General features: G+C 42.2%; 1 protein-coding gene across 1 annotated transcript in view; it reads right to left on the minus strand.

Moving 5' to 3' along the window:
- Window positions 1-21,813, minus strand: part of LOC125463872 (dynein axonemal heavy chain 17-like) — a 364,283-nt gene that overhangs the window by 298,880 nt on the left and 43,590 nt on the right. The window contains exons 7-8 of the mRNA XM_059653668.1: window positions 12,187-12,273; window positions 7,630-7,782 (exon numbers count right to left, since the gene is read on the minus strand). Of these exons, the coding sequence (XP_059509651.1) occupies window positions 7,630-7,782; window positions 12,187-12,273 (240 nt within the window). The remainder of the gene's footprint in view (window positions 1-7,629; window positions 7,783-12,186; window positions 12,274-21,813) is intronic.

Below are 21,813 nucleotides of genomic sequence, written 5' to 3' on the forward strand. Positions count from 1 at the left end.
AGTACAAAAATAGCAAAACAACTTGATTGCAGACATGTAGTATGTTGGAGTGATCAATATCATTGGCACATTTCCTAAAGTCATTTTAGCAAATTATTAGTGCTTAGCCTCTATCTTATAAATTTGATCCGTCCAGTTTGCTCCATTTAGACACATAGTAATGATGTTATTTCTACAATTGAAAACCATACATTCCATCAAGGTAAGGCATCCTTGACTCCAAAGCTAATGTTTATGTGAAAGAACAAAAACAGAAGTTGCTGGAAAAGCTCAGCAGGTCTGGCAGCATCTGCAAAGAGAAAACCAGAATTAATGTTTTGGGTCCAGTGACCCTTCGACAGAAGGATCTTTCCAGCAACTTCTGTTTTTGTCCCTGATATACAGCATTGGCAGTTCTTTTGGTTCTTGTTTATGTGAAAGATTTTAGTTTGTTCTGCAACAGGGATGAACAGGATACTGTCTGGACGTTTGGTTGTGAAAATGATTTCTTCCATTTCTTAATGAGATTACAGATGGTGCTTATCCTGTGACATTGTCATAATGTCCCAAATGGTCCTTTGGAAATTCTTATTGTAGGCAGCACTGCGGTTATTCTGAAATAACTTCACAGAAGCCAGTATACCATCACCAAGTCACTTTATTTACACATGGAAAATCCTTTACTTTACTACTGCCCCTTTAGAGTCAGCTCTCAGAGTGGTAGAATCTTTGACAATCCCCTTTTTCTTTATCTATCAGCCAGGACTACCTGAATAGATCAGATTAACAGCCCTAATCAGGCAACTCATATTCTATGATTGTTACAGAGATAGTAGGAACTGCCAATGCTGGAGAATCTGAGATAACATGGTGTGAAGCTGGATGAACACAGCAGGCCAAGCAGCATCAGAAGAGCAGGAAAGTTTGACGTTTCGGCTTGAGACCCTTCTTCAGAAATGCGGGGGGGCGGGGGGCGCGGGGGGGAAGGGGATTCTGAAATAAATAGGGAGACAGGGGAGGCGGATAGAAGATGGATAAAGGAGAGGGTAGGGTGAGAAGAGACAGACAGGTCAAAGATGCGGGGTTACAGTCAGTGAAGGCAGATCAGTCCAGGGAGGACGGACAGGTCAATGGGATGGGATGAGGTTAGTGGCTGGTAGTTGGGGGTGGGGCTTGAGGTGGGAGGAATGATTAGGGAGGCAGGGACTAGCTGGGCTGGTTTTGGGATGTGGTCAGGGGAGGGGAGATTTTGAAGCTTGTGAAGTCCACATTGATACCCTTGGGCTGCAAGGATCTCAAGTGAAACATGAGATGCTCTTCCTGCATCTTTCGGGTGGCGTCATCGTGGCAATGCAGGAGGACCAGGAAGGGCATGTTGTCTGAGGGGTGCGGGGAGGGGGCGGGGGGCGAAGTTGAAATGGTTCGCAACTGGGAGGTGTAGTTGTTTTTTGCAAACTGAGCATAGGTGTTCGCAAAGCAGTCCCCAAGCGTCTGCTTAGTTTCCCCGATATAGAGGTCCAGTCCCCCGACCACATCCCAAAACCAGATCAGCTAGTCCCCGCCTCCCTAATCATTCCTCCCACCTCAAGCCCCACCCCCATCTCCTACCCACTAACCTCATCCTGCCTCCTTGACCTGTTCATCCTCCCTGCACTGACCTGTCTTCACTGGCTCCAACCCCACCTCTTTGACCTGTCTGCCTCTTCTCACCCTATCTTCTCCTTTATCCATCTTCTATCCGCCTCCCCCTGTCTCCCTATTTATTTCAGAATCCCCTTCCCCTCTCCCATTTCTGAAGAAGGGTCTCGAGCCGAAATGTCAAACTTTCCTGCTCCTCTGATGCTGCTTGGCCTGCTGTGTTCATCCAGCTTCACACTGTTATCTCACTTTTTCTATAATGTCCAGCTGGCTGACCTCATTACAACAACTTCAATAGAATAGTATATGTACTGCTTGAAACCCTGTAATTTGAAGAAGTCTTCTGGTTCGCCAGTGGAGACTACCTTCCCATTGGTGCAAAATAAAGGCTGACTGATAATTGAATGAAAGACCCCATGTTGATTGTTGGTTTGAAATATTCCACAACAATCTGAGAAGATAAGTCAAAATGTTCACTGCAACACATGAGTTCTTGTGAAACTTTCTTTAATTATATTTATCCACTAGGTTGAACCTATTAGTTTGCACCTCCAGCAAAGTGGGACTTGAGCTTGAAACTTCTGGCCCTGAGGTAGGCACACTAGAAGACCATGTTTTTATATATTTATAAAGATAAATAAATCCATCACTAAGTTATCCAATCAATGAATTAACAAATTACAAACACTGCCCAGCAGCAATGTGATAATAACAAACAATCAATAAGAGAGGGGAAAACAAGGGAAGGAACTAAATCAAAGTAGTGTTATGGGGAAAATAATGTACTCCAGTCCCCATGATACCCAGCTTTCCTTAAGTTTGAAAGATACTTGTTGTGATTGAAACGAGGTCAGCCAGTTAGACATCATAGAATATGAGTTTCCTGAATTGGGGTGGTAATCTGGTCCAAACAAAAATCCCTGTCTGACTGATATAACCAGGAGTGTCAGAGGTTCTGTTCACTCAGACAGCTGGCTCCAAGGAAGCTGAATCAGCATCAAGGACTATCTACGAGTAAATAAAGTGTGACTTGATGATGGGATACTAGCCTCTGTGATGTTATTTCAATACTGGTGGACACTGCATGCTCCCCCTCCAAAGAGAGACATGGTTGTGAACTAACCACAGAAAACAGGAGAATTATGACCTACTCCACAGCCCACTGCCTGGACATGTTGAAGACTACTTTAGCCACAGCAACTTGTAGACCCATGAGGAAGTCCTTCAATTTGACCAACTCCCCTCTGCAGAGCTCAAAGATCCAGAGCACAGGGCTGAAATGCACAAGATCCTTTCTATTTTCAATAAACCCAGCGTCAAATTTATAATCACCTAACAACAATTGTTAATAATTCCCAGCAAATGCAGCATGATAAGGCCACTTTGGTGCTTTTTTTCAACCTGTCAAGAAATTTTATGACACTAAGGCAGTACCTGAACGGATGTCTTCTGACCCAGATGTAGGGACACCATCACTGCACAACAAGAGCCTGCCAAGTCCCTTTTCAGATATTTCAAATCAACCCATTCAAACACGTAAAGAGACATGTCTACAGCAGGTTAGAGTTAGAGTCATACAAGCTTTTTGTACTCATTCTCATCCTCACAGACCAGATATCCTAATCTGATCTAGTCCCATTTATCAGCATTTGGCCTGTATCTGTCTAAATCTTTCCTATTCATATACTCATCCAGATGTCTTTTAAATATTGTAATTTTACCTGCTTCCAGCACTTCCTCTGGCAACCCATTCCACAGGTGTACCATCCTGTGAGTGGAAATGTTGCCCCTCAGGTTCCTTTTAAATCTTTCCCCTCTCATTTTAAACCTACGCCCCTAGTTTTGGATTCCCCTACTCTAGGAAAAAGACCTTCGCTATTCACCCTATCCATGACCCTCACGATTTTATAAACCTCTGTACAGGTGATCACTCAAACTCCAACACTTCAGGGAAAATAGCCCCAGTCTATTCAGCCTCTACAGCATAAACCCTCCAATCCCAGAAACATCCTTGGAAATCTTTTCACCACCTTCAAGTTTAACAACATCCTCCCTATAGAAGGGTGACCAAAATTGTGTACAGTATTCTAAAAGTGTCCTCACCAATGCCCTGTACAGCTGCAACATAATGTTGTAACTCCTATACTCACAGTACTGACCAACGAAGGCAAGTGTGCCTTCGTCGCCACCTTGCTTACCTGCGACTACACCTTCAAAGGAGCTATGCACAAGTACTGCCCCCCCGTTTCTTTGTTCAGCAACACGCCCCAAGGCCCTGCCATTAAGTATATAAGTCCTGCTCTGATTTACCTTACCAAAATGCAACACCTCATATTCATCTAAATTAATCTGCCAGTTCATGACCCATTGGCCCCTCTGATCCCATCATACTTAGATAATCTTCCTACTGCCTACCACACCATCAACTTTGTTGTCATCTGCAAACTTACTAAACATGACTCTAATATTCACATCCAAAGCATTTACATAAATGATGAAAAGTAATGGACCCAGCACTGATCCTTGCAGTGGTTTACAAGCCTCTGGTACAAAAAATAACCCTCTATCATCAACCTCTTATCTTCTACCTTCAAGCCAATTTTGTATCCAATTAGCTAGCTTCTCCTGAATCCCATGTGGTCTAACCTTATTAAACAATCTACCATGTGGAATCTTGTCAAACACTTCGCTGAAATCCACATAGATAACATCTGCTGCTCTGCCTTCGTCAATCTTCCTTGTCACCCTCTTCAGAAAATTCAATCAAGTTAGTGAGACATGATTTCCTACACAAAGGGTCGTATATGACTATCACTAATCAGTCCTTTTTCCAAATACATGTAAATCCTGTTGCTCAGAATCCCTTCTAAAAACTAACCCACCACTGACTTCAGGCTCACTGGTCTACAGTTCCCTGGATTTTCCTTACAGACTTTCTTAAATAATGGTAGCCTCCATTCTTCCAACACCTCACCATGGCTGTTGATGATACAAATATTTCATCAAAGAGCCTGGAGAGTTTTGGGATACACCTAATCAGGTGCAGTGGATTTATCTACCTTTATACATTTTAAGACCTCCAGCATCTCTTCTTCTGTAACACGGACACTTTTCAAGACATCACTATTTATTTCCCCAAGTTCTCCAGCTTCCATGTCCTTCTCCACAGTAAATATTAACTGTTACAGAGAGGAAATGGCCGATCCCCTCTGATTATTACCGAAACACAAACCTCAATCTGCTATGATGGAATTAGAGGTTCCCTTCTAATAATTAGTCCCAAAGCACTCAGAAAAAAAACTTGCCTTTCCCGTTCATAATCTGTTAAAAGAATAGTTAATAGTTAAAAGAAAGAAAATCTCTGAACTCCACTTTACAAGTAATAAAAAAAACTATTTGTTTAACCCTAACAATGAACAAATTAACAGAATTACTAACAAACCAAATAATTTTCCCCTAGGCTACTACTTCCTAACTGGTCTAAATTCTACTGGAATGCTGTTTAAATAAAGACAAGTCCCACTGATATAAACCAAGTTAATAAAAAGTGATAAATTATAACTTAATCTCTCCAAGTTCACGCAGACTGTCTTCAGGAATATTCTGTCATCTCCGCTCTCTTCACAAATGCATTTCTTCCATTAATTCAACCGTCAGGGATGTTTTATCTCTATAATTTCTCCTGTGAGGACTTTGAGCTAAAATGCCATGGTGCCTTTGATTAATTAGATGGGCTTTCTCTGAGAGGGGAATGGCTTTGAACTAGAGTTTGGTTTTAAATTAATTGGACACATTCAAACTCATCACACTATCAAAACAAGGCTGTTGTTTTGCTTGCCCCCTGTAAAGCTTTTTTTTGATATACTTGTTTCACTTTTTGAGGCTGTCTGTACTGGTAAATTCAGCTGCTGCTCACAGACAGACATTTTCTTAAAGTTTCTAAGAACAGACAAAGCATAAATCCCTTAAGGGGCCAACACACATCTTAGCTTCCTGTCTTCCATATTACCATTATTCAACCTAGCTTTGTTACATAACATTCCAAGTTACTCTTTGCATTTAATATATTTGTAGAATCTCTGTGGATTCTGCTTAATCTTATTTGCCAAAGCTGTCTCAAATCCCTGGGAACATAATGGGAACTGCAGATGCTGGAGAATCCAAGTTAACGAAGTGTGGAGTTGGATGAACACAGCAGAGCAAGCGGCATCTCAGGAGCACAAAAGCTGACGTTTCGGGCCTAGACCCGGGTCTAGGCCCGAAACGTCAGCTTTTGTGCTCCTGAGATGCCGCTTGGCCTGCTGTGTTCATCCAACTCCACACTTTGCCTCCTGATTTCCCTCTTAAGTACACTCCTGCTAGGCTTATAATCCTCCAGGGACTCACTCGACCCCAGCTGACTGTACCTGACATATGGGTCCTTTCTCTTGACCAGACCATCAGTTTCTACTGTCATCCAGCATTCCCTACACCTACCAGCCTTGTCCTTCACACTGTATTTGTCAAGATGGCAGCAGAGTAAGATGCTCCAGCCAGGAATCCTCTGCTCTGCCTGTTCTTTTTCTATTTTCCTCTTTTTTTTAAAAATCCCTTTTTGGATCTTATTTTTCAACTTTTGACTTACCTGGATGGGAATGAAGGAGGCAACTCCAGACTAGAGGCCATATCTGGAGAGTTCCAAAGGTCAGTTGATGGAGTGGCGGCCGGCGCGGAGGAGCCGAGTCCCAAAGAGGAGGCCGGCGCGGAGGAGCCGAGTCCCAAAGAGGAGGCCGGCGCGGAGGAGCCGAGTCTCAGAGCAGTGGCTGGCATGGAGAAGCGAGTCCCAGAATGGAGGCCAGTGGGGAGATGTGGTTCTGAGAGTGGCAGCCGGTGCAGTGAAGCAAGACCGAGAGCGGAGGCCTTCGTGGCGGAGTGAGTCCCAGAACAGATGTGGGCCTGGAGAAGTGAGTCCCAGAGAGGAGGCCTGTATGGAGAAGCAAGTCCCAGTGCAGCAGCCAGTGCAGTGAATCGAGTCCCAGAGTAGAGGCCGGCGCAGAGAAGCAAGACCGAGAGCGGAGGCCTTCGTGGCGGAGTGAGTCCCAGAACAGATGTGGGCCTGGAGAAGTGAGTCCCAGAGAGGAGGCCTGTATGGAGAAGCAAGTCCCAGTGCAGCAGCCAGTGCAGTGAATAGAGTCCCAGAGTAGAGGCCGGCGCAGAGAAGCAAGTCCCAGAGTGGAGGGCAGTGCAGAGAAATGAGTCCCAGAACGGAGGATGGTGCGGAGAAGCCAGTCCCAGAGAGAAGGCCTACGTGGAGGAGCGAGTCCCAGTGCAGCGGCCAGCGTGGATATGCAAGTCGCAGAGTGAAGGCCAGCGCAGGGAAACAAGTCCCAGAGAATACGTACCTTGGAGCAGCTGAGGGCTGGTGCAGAGTGGACTTAAGAACCTAAGACGACCATGAATTTATAGGGGAGGCAATGGTCGAGTGATATTATCACTGGACTGTTAATCCAGAGATGCAGATAACGTCTTCACTAATGTCCTAGAAACTGCTATGATTGCCTACACGTGACTCTAGACCCACAGTAATGTGGTTGACTCTGAACTGCCCTCTAGGCAATTAGACATGGACAATAAATGCTGCCTAGCCGGTAACACCCTCATCCCATTAACGAATAAAGAAAGAAAAAACACTATATTATCTGTTCCTTCATCCTTATGTTAATAGAAAATGGTGCAGCCAAAGAACGAAGCGCCAATGGAGAGCATAGGCCAAAGTGACACTATATCACTTGATCTTACCTTAGTAAGCACCAGCACAAAGGACTGCCACTGTGCATATATTTGGTGCTTACCTGAACATGGTGCTCCATGCCAAAAGCCACTCAGTTAAATTCTTTAACTCCGCGTTCACATTTAAAATCTACATCTACCTCTACTTCATTGTGAAGAAATCACAATTACTAATGACCAGTCCCTCCAATTATATCGTGATTAAAGTTACAAATCTGAAGTCAAATAATGGGCAAAACTTACAAGGATAACCATGTCCCACAGATCTTTCAATAATACTATTTCTTTGCGGCAGGCTTTTAACTGTTTACAATCAGGAACAGAAACTTCAAATAGAGCAGCTGACTGTGATAGTGCTTGCAATTCAACTTCCATGGCAACAATTTTCTTTTGAGCCTGTAAAAGAATTGGGAAAAACATCTTAATATTTGGAAATTCCACAACAATTTCTATTTCTACCTTGAAAGTAATCTCGAAGTATTTCATAATATACAAAGAGGAGGCAGTGTTTGGATTCAAAACATAATGAATAATGGTACAGGTGCTAAATCACAGGAGAAATAAATTAGTTTAAGAGGGGAAGAGGTGCTTGGAAATAGAAGTATACCATTGATGGAGGAGAAAAGTGCATAAGCAGGGATATATGGTTGAAAGAGCTAAGGGAAGATCCCGCTCCTTTGATGCTGCTTGACCTGCCGTGTTCATCCAGCTGTAAACCTTGCTATTTCAGATTCTCCAGCATCTGCAGTTCCTGCTATCTCTGGAAGTATGGATAATGATTTTGAGTAAATTTGCCTGTGATATATTCATAGTCATAAATATTGTACATCTTGTGGTATATTAGGGCAATTAATTAACATAGATATAAATGATAGTTGGCCTTAAAAAAGTCATTTCAATCAGCGCATACCAGTTGATTACAGAGCAACAGGATGAAAAAGTTAACAGCACCTCGATCACCCATTTGTGCTCAAAATCTGCTTTCTATAAATTTTTTCTCATATAATTTTGAAGGATTCTGACTAACAAAAGTGAAGTTACCACTCAAATCACTAACCAAACTTCAAGAATATGGCACACTGCAAGATGAATGGATGTCAAAAACCTTTCTGATATAGATCTCCAAAGCCTCCTGGAGGTGAGGGAGAGCACTACACACATGCACCTAGGTGCACATGTTAAAAAGCAGTTAGGGATATCACTGGATGCAAGTGACACTTAGTTCCAACCTCCTCATTTCCAGAATTCGGAGATGCTGCTGAAGGAAATTCACATACCAGAGAATGAAAAACAGAGTTATCAGAAGATAAACATTCTATTCTTTCTCACCCTGCTCATGAGCAGTTTGCATACTCTCAAAGAAACACTTCAGAATACAAAGGTTAAGCTGGGCTGGAACTCCAGTTTTGCACAATGGGATCCCAAGCTCTTCCAGTGGCAATAAACTGCACAGCCTAACGTTTCTTCCTCCACTAAACCCATTGACAGTCTCAGATTTTGATTTTAAAAGCCTCATAAACAATCATATTGTCCAGCTGTATCATGTAAATGTAGCTTTTGTAAGAAAGTGGGACATTTTCACAAGATGTGTAAAAGTTGAAAACGATTGAACAACAGAATTGTTAAGGTACACAAACACTTGGGGGGAGGCATCTTTGGAAGAAAGCATATTGTACAAAGACATACTTTCATTAGAATGTATACCATTATATGAGGATATGCCAAATCTTTGGAATACATAAATTAATCTTTCCTAGGGATACCAGTGTCATGACAGCAGATCAGCACCCCAAAGTACTTATTAAAATATTGAATGTTTGAACCAGGTATGCGTCTTTTTAAACAAAGCATGCAAGGCAACCTAGCTGATAATCGAGTCATAGCATCATATAACATGGAGACAGACCCTTTGGTCCAACCAGTCAATGCTGTCTATAATTCCAAACTTAACCAGTCCTACCTGCCTGCACTTGACTCATATCCCTCCAAACATTTCTTACTCATACACTTATCTAAATGTCTTTTAAGCACTGTAACTGTATCCACATCCACCACTTTTTCTGGAAATTCATTCCACACGAGTCACTCAGTGTAAAAAAAAATTGCCTCTCATGTCTAGTTTTCAAAGCTTTGTCCTCTCAGCTTAAAAATGTGCCTCCATCTTAGGGAAAGATACCTCCTTTTCATGTTATCTATACCCCTCAAGATGCTCCAGTGAAAAAAGTCCCAACCTATCCAGCCTCTCCATCTAACTCAAACCCTCCATTCCCAGCAACGTCTAGTAAATCTCTAATGAACCCTCTCCAGCTTAATAATATCCTTCCTATAACAGGGCAACTAAAATTGGACAGAATGCTCCAGAAGAAACCTCATGACGTCCTATACAACCTCAATGTAACATCCCACTCCTATAGACAAAGGTCAAAGCAATGAGGGCAAGTGTGCTAAATGCCTTCTTAACCACCCTATCTAAATGTGATGCAAACTTCAAAGAATTATGTACCTGAACCGCTGAGCCTCTCTGTTATACAACGCTACCCAAGGCCATGCTTTTAATTATATAAGTCCTGCCTTTGTTTGTTTTACTAAAATGCAATAACTCACATTTATCCAAATTAAATGTAACCTCTAAGTACGGAATACACTGACTACCAAAGTATTTCCTATGAGAATCCCTGGAACGTGGCACTTAGTAATGTGCTTAGGAACTTCAAAGAGTGAGACTTCAAAGGACGAAAGTGCAAGCAATACAACAACCTCCTCTCAGCAGGAAAACATTTTTTGTGGGTTATAATCCATATAGTAAGTATGTGTTGAAGAATAATCTTGTGGATTTCCTTTCAAGAAATACAAGGACATGGGTTAAAAGCCAATTTCAATCTTGGTCTGTAAGCATCAATGTGTGAAAATGTAAGCTGTGAGGGTCACAGCTAAAAAATCCCTAATCAGCCCTGCACTGCAGGTACAAAGAAATGAAATTTATTTCTTTTTGCTGGAAGCTGGAGGGCAAGTGAAACCACAAAAGGAAACAGGAAAAAAGACCTCACAAGGTGATCTGTAAAGCCAAGCATCTCAAAATCAACTGCTGGCTTACAAACATCAATGCTACCCAACATAAATGCCACATTGTCTCAATCTACTTTCTACAGAAATCAAGACTGATCCGTATGTCTTTTCTATCCAGTTTTGGATTCATCGCTTATTTTTAAATGTGTGTGTATGTGCATTGCATTGTTGCAACCAATAAAGAGTAGGTGAACAATGAAGAGGAGCCAGTTCCTTCCTCCTCACCTTGGAGTTTGACAATTTGAGGCATCCATCCAGAAACATAGTGAATTGGGGAACATCATCCAGGGACTGATTATGATAGGTGACTCATTTATATCAAATATGACATAGAGCTCAAAGGTTAACAGTCATCCAACTAATTTGAAACTTGACATAGAGATTAGTGTTACAGCAATAGTTGAGAAATTCCCTTGATTGAGAAGAATGAAACTATAACCTTCTGACAGAGAACTGCACAGTTCAGATAGAACACCATCCAAAATGAAAGGAAAGTAATTGGTCTTAAAGTGTAGAAACCAATCTACTCAAAGTACTTTGGATGGTTCTGTCAGAAACTAAAATTCATAATATGTTCAGAGATAATGGGAACTGCAGATGGTGGATGAACACAGCAGGCCAAGCAGCATCTTATTGTGCTCCTAAGATTCATAATATGTTGATGGAGCTGAAGTACAATATTTTACTTGTTTAATCTTGATCCAAAAACTCTGTATCCTTTTTGTTAGAATATCCCCTCAGACTAATTTTAGATATTTTCTAAATACCTCCCTCAGATGTTACTACACACCGCTGGCACAGATGGGACTTGAACCCAGGGCCTCCTGGCACAGAGGTAAGGACATTACCACTGTGTCACAAGAACACTGTCAGACTACTTTTATGATTGAGGTGTTCCATAGTTGTTCCATGTAAGGCATTAAACAGATTTCCCACCATTTGAAGGATTTTTATATTTCAGATCTGGACTTCCTCATCTTTTAGTGTACTTAGAAAAGTTGCTTTTTAAAAAATTGCTCTGTCTAAGAGGTACCCAACTCCAAGGGTTAAATTTTGATTTTTTTTTATTCCTAAGATGGAAGTGCAATGGCTACTTTTCGCTATTGTTAGATGTTCATTGTATATTCCCTTTCATTTTCAGGATTTCCTGATATTACATGGAGTTGACTCAAAGCTTCTCATGTGATCTCTTCTCCCATCATTATTTTATTTAGCCAGTGCATTTACAAATAGCATCCCTATTTAGTAAGTCTGGTGACCAGCAGCAGTACACATTGGCTTGTATCAGGAGACGGATTCTTTCATAGATGTCATGCCCTGGACTGGGGTCAGAAATAATGGGAACTGCAGATGCTGGAGAATCTGAGATAACAAAGTGTGGAGCTGATGAACACAGTGCTCCTATGACGCTGCATGAACTGGAATGGGACTGGAACCCAAGGTTTTCCAGCTCTCCCAAGGGAGCTACCCACTGAGCCAGTCCACTTGCAAAGGCTCCAATTTGTAAAATCTTCATAATTCTTATCCATGAAACAGCAATGAGATAATTGAATGGGAATTAAATCAAGGATTAAATTTGAGTTAACAAAAAGCCGATGGTAAGATGTAGATCTTATTTTCCTTCCAGGATTATTTAATCATGACTAGATCTACTACACTTTCTTGATGCATGCAAGCAGTGATTGAATAGACATTTTATGATGCCAGTTGACAAAAATACAAATTGATAATTACCTTATCTAAAGCCTTATATGGATTTGGATTGTCAAATTTAAAAGGAGCCTTCACTTTAAACTTTTGTCTAAAGCCATGTTGGTTAATCTGTAGAAAAAGGTAAATTTAAAAAATCAATATACAAAGTAGGTTCTACTGTAAAGTTCTACCTGTGAGATAAGATGAAAAGAAAATCCCATCAACTATAGCTATAAATCGAAAGCATTCCTTTATTTTTGTTCTTTCATTAGTGGAGGTATCACTGGTGAGTCCAGCATTTGTTGCTCTTTCGAATAGAGTCATAGGGTAATACAGTACGGAAACAGACCCTTTGGTCCAACCAGTCCATGCCAACAATGTTCCCAAACTAAACTGGTCCCACCTGTCTGCATCCTTGAAATGATTGGAAAGAGTAGCTATCAGCCAATCATATTTCCAGTGGCCTGACTCACTTAAAGGTCAGTCCAGATAAGGACAGCAGATTTCCTTCCCCAAACAACTTCAGTGAAACACCAATACTAAGGTTAGCTTCCAATCACAGATTTTGTTTATTTAATTCAAATTCCACTAACTGTCACACTGTAATTTGAACATCTCTTATCAGAGCATTGCTTGGGCCTCTGGATTACTCATTTAGTGCCATTAACACTAAGCCATAACTACTCCTTCTTATATCAGTTAACTGGTAAACTGACATTTTTTAAATGAAAATAGCATTGAATTATGCATTGTAATGAAATCTATCACATAAGCATCAATGGTAAGATCGGGGTGGGCTACAGAAGATATCGACAGTAAATTTTATGGAAGCTCCATTTTTGTAGATATTTTCTGACAAGAATATAAATACTGTGTGCATAAATTGCTTGGTAAAAGTGGCTGAAGATGAAGATCTGAAAACTGGCAAAGAAACAAACATCTGAATTTTTTGTGACAATGCATTAAATACCTAAAGCACTTTTGATCTGTCATGCAATACAAATATTTTGTGGCCACTTCCAATGGATGTAATTATTCATCCTATGGTATGTAAAAACATTACTTTCACTTATTTATCTTCAATTACTATCAAGTAGGAAAAGCTGGATCCCAAGCATGTACAGAGCAGTCAAGCGAGGGTCGTGGCTGCATTCATTGCCTGTTAGTATCTATTCTTGCGAATAGAATGCATAAGACCTAACTTATGATAACTAAGTTAGATAAGATAACTAAGGTATATCAAAAGATAACTAAGCAAATAGGTATTGTGAGACTTATTGTGTGGTGACCAGAAATGTACACTATATTCCAAATGTGGCCAAAGTAAATTTCAATATACCTGCAAAATGACTTGAACCTGCATGTTAAGCTTAAGAGAATCCTGAACTAGGATTCCTAAGGCCCTTGGTGTTTCATATTTCCAAAGCCTTTCCCCATTTAGAAAATAGTCCACATCTCTCTCAGAGTCATAGTTATACAGTATGGAAATAGACCATTCAGTTCAACTCATATCCTAAACAGAACTAGTCCCATTTGCCCGAGATTGGCCCATTTTCCTCTAAAGCCTTGCCATTCATGTACCTAATCTAATTGCTTTTTAAATGTATTAATTGCATCCACTTCTACCACTTCCTCCGGCAGCTTATTCCGTACATGCACCACCCTCTGTGTGACAAAGTTGCCCCTCAGGTCAGTTTTAAATCATCCGCACTCCGACACCCCAATTTAAACCTATGCTGTCTAAACATAGGAACACAGAAAATAGGAGCAGGGGGAAGCCATTCTGCCCTTCCAGCCTGCTCTGCCATTCTTCATGATTATGGCTGATCTTCAAATTCAATAGCCTAAACCTGCTTTCTACCCACAACCTTTTGATCCCATTCACACAAGTGCTATATCTAACCACCTCTTGAACGCATTCAATATTTTGGCATCAACTATTTCCTGTGATAAAAGAATTCCACAGGCTGTTTGGGTGAAGAAATATCTCATCTCTGTCCTAAATGGTCTACCCTGAATCCTCAGAATATGACCCCTGGTTCTGAACACATCCACCATTGGGAACATCCACCCTGCACCTACTCTGTATAGTCCTGTTAGAATTTTATAAGTCTCTATGAGACCCCACCCACATTCATCTCTCGTTTTGGACACACCTACCTGGGAAAAAGACCTTGGCTATTCATTTTATCTATGTCCGTCATGATTTTATAAACCTCTATAAGGTCAACCCTCAGCATCCAACCCTCCAGCCTCTCTCTATAGCTCAGACCCCTCAACCCTGGCAACATCATAATTTTTTTTCTGTAGCCTCTCCAGTTTAACAACATCCTTCCCCTTGCAGGTAGACCAGAATTACACACAATATTCTAAAAGTGGCCTCACTAATGTCTTCAACGGCCAGAACATGACTTCCCAATTCCTATACTGAATGCTCTGATCGGTGAAGGCAAGTGTACCGACCCCTTCTTCAATGCTCTGTCTACCCATGAAATAACAGCACAAAAGCTAGTATTCCATCACAAGTTCCCCTTTATTATTTGTGTACAGTACACTGGTTACAGCCAACCAGCTCGGAGTCAGTCCCTGAACTTAGGAGATTCTAAATCCCGTTAGCATTGGTCTGGCAGTGCCTCCTGTTTGTCCCAGGTTAACAACTCCAAACAAGGAACTCGTAGTCAACAAGGTCGACCTGGTTCCAATCACTACATCTAACCCCCAACAAGCTTAGGGATGTAAGCCTAGTCTTTCTCTTGTAGCTTTTCCTGCAACATTTTCCAGGTCCAGTTGCTCTGATTCGGACTCTGAGATGGGGGTGACGTGTATCGGACCATAGTCCATCTTTTGCATCCAAAGCATCTCGGGAGACTTTCCTCTTCTTCTTCCTGCAGTAATCATATCAAGGCTGCATCCAGTTTAGACTGAGATTTTCTAGACGGTGGGGGAGAACTCTCATTTCTGACATGCCTTCTGGGTATTCTGAGGGGCCAGGTATGTTTTGCTCCTGCCCTGTTTGTGAGGTAACAGCTTTCAAGTAATTCACTAGTTTTTTCAGGACCACCTGTCCTACCTAAACTTTGTAAGTCAAGAGACCTGACCTCATATCAACCTCAACTTGTACAAATACAGGAACATTTACATGGTTCCGGCACCAAAATTCACTCCCTGAATAATATTGTCTTCTTTGCTTAGATGAGGCATGTGGCTATCACTGGTGTTTCTACTGCTGTTTCACTCTCCTCCCCACCCAACCCCTTCCCCAAAAATCTGGGAATATCAGGTTTAACTTAGTGTGGAGTCTTCTCTCCATCAGCAACTCTGCTGGAACTATCCATGTATTTGTGCGAGGGGAGGCTTCCTCTACGTTGGGGAAACCAAGCGGAGGCTTGGGGACCGCTTTGCAGAACACCTCCGCTCAGTTCGCAATAAACAACTGCACCTCCCAGTCACAAACCATTTCCACTCCCCCTCCCATTCTTTAGATGACATATCCATCATGGGCCTCCTGCAGTGCCACAATGATGCCACCTGAAGGTTGCAGGAACAGCAACTCATGTTCCGCTTGGGAACCCTGCAGCCCAATGGTATCAATGTGGACTTCACCAGTTTCAAAATCTCCCCTTCCCCCACCGCATCCCAAAACCAGCCCAGTTCGTCCCCTCCCCCCACTGCACCACACAACCAGCCCAGCTCTTCCCCTCCACCCACTGCATCCCAAAACCAGTCCAACATGTCTCTGCCTCCCTAACCTGTTCTTGCTCTCACCCATCCCTTCCTCCCACCCCAAGCCGCACCTCCATCTCCTACCTACTAACCTCATCCCACCACCTTGACCTGTCCGTCTTCCCTGGACTGACCTATCCCCTCCCCACCTATACTCTCCTCTCCACCTGTCTTCTTTTCTCTCCATCTTCGGTCCGCCTCCCCCTCTCTCCCTATTTATTCCAGAACCCTCACCCCATCCCCCCTCTCTGATGAAGGGTCTAGGCCCGAAACATCAGCTTTTGTGCTCCTGAGATGCTGCTGGGCCTGCTGTGTTCATCCAGCCTCACATTTTTTTATCATGACAGTTAGGTATCACATATCACCCTAGGCTGCTTCCTGAAGCATGCCTTCAACGTTTAAACTGCACTTTTTACCATACCATTGGACAATGGATGATATGGACAGCTCCATATGTGATGAATGCCATTTGACCTCAGAAAATACTACAATTCCTGCTGGTAAATGGCATTCCATTGTCCACGACCAATTCTTCCAGGGAGTCCACGTATCATGAACAATGCTCCAAGCTTCTCAATCCTCATCCCAGATATTGCCGAGCAGACTGTATGCATGTCCAACCATTTAAAATGGGCATCCACAATTGAGTCCACGAAAGGACCAGCACAGTCAACATATAGCCAGGTCCAGGGTTTATCTGGCCATTCTCATGTATATGGCGCTGACGTTGCTGGATCTGTTTGTCCTGTTGGCACTCTGGGCTCAGCCCCACCAATGCCGCTATGTCAGCACCCAACCCTGGCCATCAGACATAGTTTCTTGACAGCATCTTCATCTTGTAAACCTCTGAATTACCTTGGTGGAGTTCAGCCAGTATCTGGGGGCCACCTTTACATGTGGCAATCACCCTTGTTCTCATAGGAAAATACCATCCTCTATAGTGATCTTGTGTTGCTGGGTCAAGAAAGGTTAACCCTGGTTGCAATGGTCCTTCTGTCTCCCCCACTGCTACTATCTATTTTAGTTTTGTTAGGATGGGATCTTTTTGTGTCCACAGTTGGATATTGCCAGTGGTGACCTGAAGGGTGTCCAGGAAGTTTAAAAGTAGAATGGGCTTTTCCAAGGGAGGCCCCATCAATCGAGTCAGAGATAATGGGAGCTGCAGATATTGGAGGATCCAAGACAACAAAGTGTAGGGCTGGATGAACACAGCAGGCTAAGCAGCATCTTTGGAGCACAAAAGCTGACGTTTCAGGCCTAGACCCTTCATCAGAAAAGCTGTATCAGAAAAGGAGTATCTGCTTGTAGAAGGCAGCTCAAGGCAGCTGCGTCAGCCACATGGCTTCCTGGAAGGTGTTATAACTTGTATGTGCTGTGAATAAAGGCACGATGCAGAATCCTAAATGGCAGCAACCCCTTGTCTTCTTTCAGCAGCCCTAGCAGGGGTTTGTGATCTGTTACTATGACATATTCCCATCCATAAAGGTGTTACGAAGTTGGGTGGAGTATTCATGAATTGGAAGGCAGGAAGTTAGAATGTGTTGGTAAAAATAATTGTGGGGAAAAGAGTGCTGTGGTCTCTTTAAGAGCTTGTGCTTTGTCTGTGCTTGGAAGTTTATAAATGCAGCTGCACAGAGAGCGGCTGAATGGAAACATTTTGTATAGAAAAGCCAAGCAGCAATTTTCCAAAACATCAAGTTTGAATTGAGTCAATTAATTTAAATGAAGCAACTAGATACAAAAAGCCAACTGAATTTAAATCTGAGATAATTGCAACTGCAGATGCTGGAGAATCCTTCTAGACCCGAAACATCAGCTTTTGTGCTCCTAAGATGCTGCTTGGCCTGCTGTGTTCCTCCAGCTCCACACTTTGTTATCTTGAATTTAAATCTGATGGTGTTGACAACCTGAAACCAATCATAATATAAGAATTTGATTATGTCATTGTGGGTATATAAGATGAGAACATTTGGAAAAGCAGGGACAGCCAGCTGCCATCTGAAAGAAAGAGTCATCTGCCACTTGCCAGAGTTAGCACCAAAGAGAAAGTCCATCTAATTAATCAAAGGCATCATGGCATTTTAGCTCAAAGTCCTCACAGGAGAAATTACAGTGAGAAATAGCGGAAGAAAGGTGTTTGTGAAGAGACCGGAGATGACTGCCTTCTGGAATATTCTGGCTGTGTGAATTTGGAGAAATTAAGTCATAATTAATTGTTCTGTTATTAATTACATTTATTAAGTGGGACTTGTGTTTTCTGAACAGTATTCCAACAGAATTTAGAACAGTTAAGAAGCAGTTAGTAGTCTAAGGGGGAATTGTCGATTTTAGTAATTTTGGTAATTTGTTCATAGTTGGTTTAAATAAGTTGCTTCTTGTTACTGGTCAAAGTGGATATCAGGGATTTTCTTTCTTTTAACCATTATTTTAATAGATTGCGAAGGGAAATGTGAGCTTCTCTGGATGTTTCAGGGGTAATTATTAGAGGTGAGCCCATAATCCCACCATAATAGATCAGTGCATGTATTTTAGTTGCATTATCAGAGGGGCTAGGCCATTCCCCACTTGTAACGATGGTACTGGTGGAACCTCCTCAGACAAAAAAAATCAACAGCCAAAGCCCAGGAAGCATCCCCTATTGGGCATTCCTCTCTGTTGGGCTGCTGGTGAGATAACGCTACCCTGATACCCTACGAAGAGGCATCACATGTCAGCACCACCTCTCACTTTGGATCGTAGTGGGCCAACAACGTAGATGGTTTTTCACTTCCCTAAAGGCTGCTTCCTGGCTATGTGACCATTTTCAAGACTGGCCCTTTTTCAAGCAAGCGTAAGGGTGCCAAGATGGAGGCCAGGTTACATTTGAATTTTCTGAAATAATTCACTAACACAAGGAAACGCTAAGCTCTGGTACAGACATGGGAGCCAGAGCTCCTTTGATTACCCTCTTTTTATCTTCAACAGATGTAACCGCATTTTGTCAAATCCGTAACCCAAGTAAGTCACTTGGGGCATCTGGAACACATTTTTCCCTTCTAAGGCTTGCACCCATCTGGGAGAAATATTTAAGCACTATGTCTAAGTTCTCCAAGTGCTCTTTTTTGGACTTCCCTGTTATTAGTACATCATCCAGATAAATGGCAACTGTGATAACCCTTATAAAATGTTCTCCATGGTCCGCTGGTAAAGGGCACAGGCTGATGACACCCCAAGTTGTAGTCTTGTATATTGATATAAGCCCTTACAGGTGTTAATTGTGGTGTACCTCTGGAACTCCTCAATTGCAGGTGGGCATGACTCATGTCCAGCTTCATACATGGCAGCCCCACCCTCCAACTTTGTGTACAAGTCCTCTATGTGAGGGATTGGGCATTTATCCAGCTGTGAGAAGCAGTTTACCATTTTTTGATGATTCCTTCACCCTCCAACCTGATTTCCACCTTTACTTTTTCCCATAAGGCAAATGGCACCAGGCAGACCTTGCAAAATCACAGTGTTGCTTCCTGGTCAACTTTAAAATGGTTTTGGCCCCTTTGATAAACCCAAGCACTTCTTGAAAACCGCCTGGGTATTTCACTAGGACTTTGCTGAGGCAGCCATTACCTAATGAAAAATGTTGAGGCAATCTAGGTGACTCTTTCTCAACCAATTCTGCCCAAATAGGGTTGGGCCAGAGCCTCCTATTAACATCAGTGATAACTGCACCAACTGCTTTACACTGGAGAGTTAAACCAAAGTTGTACACTTAATTTGCAATGGTTTCACAGTGTATGTTCTCAGTCTGGCTATGGTCTTGGACAGAGGATTGGAGACCCAAACAAATCTTGTAAAAGACAGGTTCTGCAACCAGAGATACAGATGTGCCAGTATCACCTCCATGGGAACTGGGAGACCATTTAACGAAACATTAATTTTAATCGTGCTACTTGGCCTGCTGTGTTCATCCAGCTCCACACTTTTTTTATCTTTGATTCTCCAGCATCTGCAGTTCCCATTATCTCTGACTAATTTTAATCCGTTCTGGTTTGGATGTGGCTAATCAATTTAAATTTTCCATCCCAAATGTAGGGGGGGCTTTCCAGGGTGTGCACTCATATGAGTGGCATATGAGTTTTTTTTTAATTCAAGTCAGGCCTTATTGACTCCTTTGCTGTCTGACTCTATTGACTCCACATACTGGCAGCAATTACAATGGCTTGACAGCTCAGATTCTGAAGAACTTTATAACCACTCGATCAAGGGTAGGCTTTGTTTTGAGTTTCTGCTGTGGGCTGCCTTAGGGTCCCTCTACTCAGGATATGCTTTGCATGAGGCTCTGCGATTGCCTACATTCAAGTGGTGTTCCACAAGCTCAGCCAAACAGGTGAGCGTGTCCATTTCCATTGAGATGCCCCTGAAGTTCCCATGTTCCATTTACTGCCTTTTCTAATGACAAAGCCAGCTGCAGTGCTTGTTTGTAGTTCAGTTGAGCTTGAGCTAGTAGGCCCTTCTGTATGGTTACGTCATTAATCCCACAGAACAAATGCCCTCTCAGCATCTTATTAAGGGTTAACCCAAAATAACATGCCGCTGTTGGTCATCATAACGTCGTCAGATTCCCCTGGTTCTGTAACTGTCGAATATAACTTATAGCATCTCAGAATTAGAGAAGTTTGGGGTCACAATATTCCTTAACCAGCTCTGCCAACTCTCATGTCTTTGTAGTTACCTTTATTCAATCGTAATACTATTATATTTGACTCCAGCTTCTCCTCAAACTGCAACTTTTAGTGTAGATCTCACCTCGGTATGTCTTCCATTTCTTTCTTTTCATCAGATATTTCCCTCCCAGTTCTATGATATTGTAACAATTGTGACTAAATATGGCAGCCCAGTGGCACAGTGGTTAGCACTGCTGACTCACAGCGCCAGGGACCTGGGTTCAATTCCATCCTCAGGCAATTGTCTGTGCGGAGTTTGCACATTAATCTGTGTCTACATGGATTTTTTCCAGGTACTCCAGTTTCTTCAGTTTAAAGATGAGTACGTTAGGTGGATTGGCCATGCTAAATTACCCATAACGTTCAGGGATGTGTAGGCTAGGGGGATTAAAGGGGATGGATCCAGGAGGGATGCTCTGTGGGTCAGTATGGACTTGTTGGGCTGAAGGGCCTGTTTCTATACTGTAGGGATTCTATGATCTATGAGTCTCAACCATTGCTAACAAGGTTTTTCTGTATTGCTATAGCTGCGATGTTGGGTAGAATACTTGTGGATTGGGAAGCGGGAAGTTAGAACTTGGTGTTTGAGAAATGCTGTGAGTGGGGAGAAAGCATTGTGTGGTGCCTTTAAAAGATCATGTGCTTTTTCTATGCTTAGAGATTTAAAATAGATATCTGTGAGCCGCTAATTTGCAAGTATACAGAGAGCACCAAAATTAAAACATTTGTATCAAAAGACTATACAGTTAGCAGGCCAAGCAGCAGTTTTTATCAAGGCAACAAGTTTTGAATTTACCAAAATTTTAAGAAAAATTATAGAAGCTTTTTTCATTTCAACTGAGAAACTGACTGAACAGATGAAATGGACAGGAACTGTGTGGGTAATGTGAATTCAAACTAAGTTGTGTGGGCAGGGCTAGTGAGGTGTTTGCAGCGCTATCAGAGGACATGTCAGGAGAATATGAAGTAAACAGGCCTTTTTGATTACCTATGAATTGGTACCAGAAGCACATAGGCAATAGTTTAGAAGTGTAAGAAAAGGAACCAGGTCAGACTTATATTAAGTTTGGAAGAATTAAACAGAGCAACTTTGACAGATGGATGAGAACTAAAGATTGAAAAAGACATATGAGAAGCTTAGAGGGCCTATTCTGCTGGAGGAGTTTAAAAACTCACTTGGCGAGGTGATAAAAACTCATATTGAGGGACAGAAATTTCAAACAGTGAGAAGAGCAGTAGAGATGGC

The sequence above is a fragment of the Stegostoma tigrinum genome, chromosome 22 (genome assembly GCF_030684315.1).
Source record: "Stegostoma tigrinum isolate sSteTig4 chromosome 22, sSteTig4.hap1, whole genome shotgun sequence".
Lineage (NCBI taxonomy): Eukaryota > Metazoa > Chordata > Chondrichthyes > Orectolobiformes > Stegostomatidae > Stegostoma > Stegostoma tigrinum.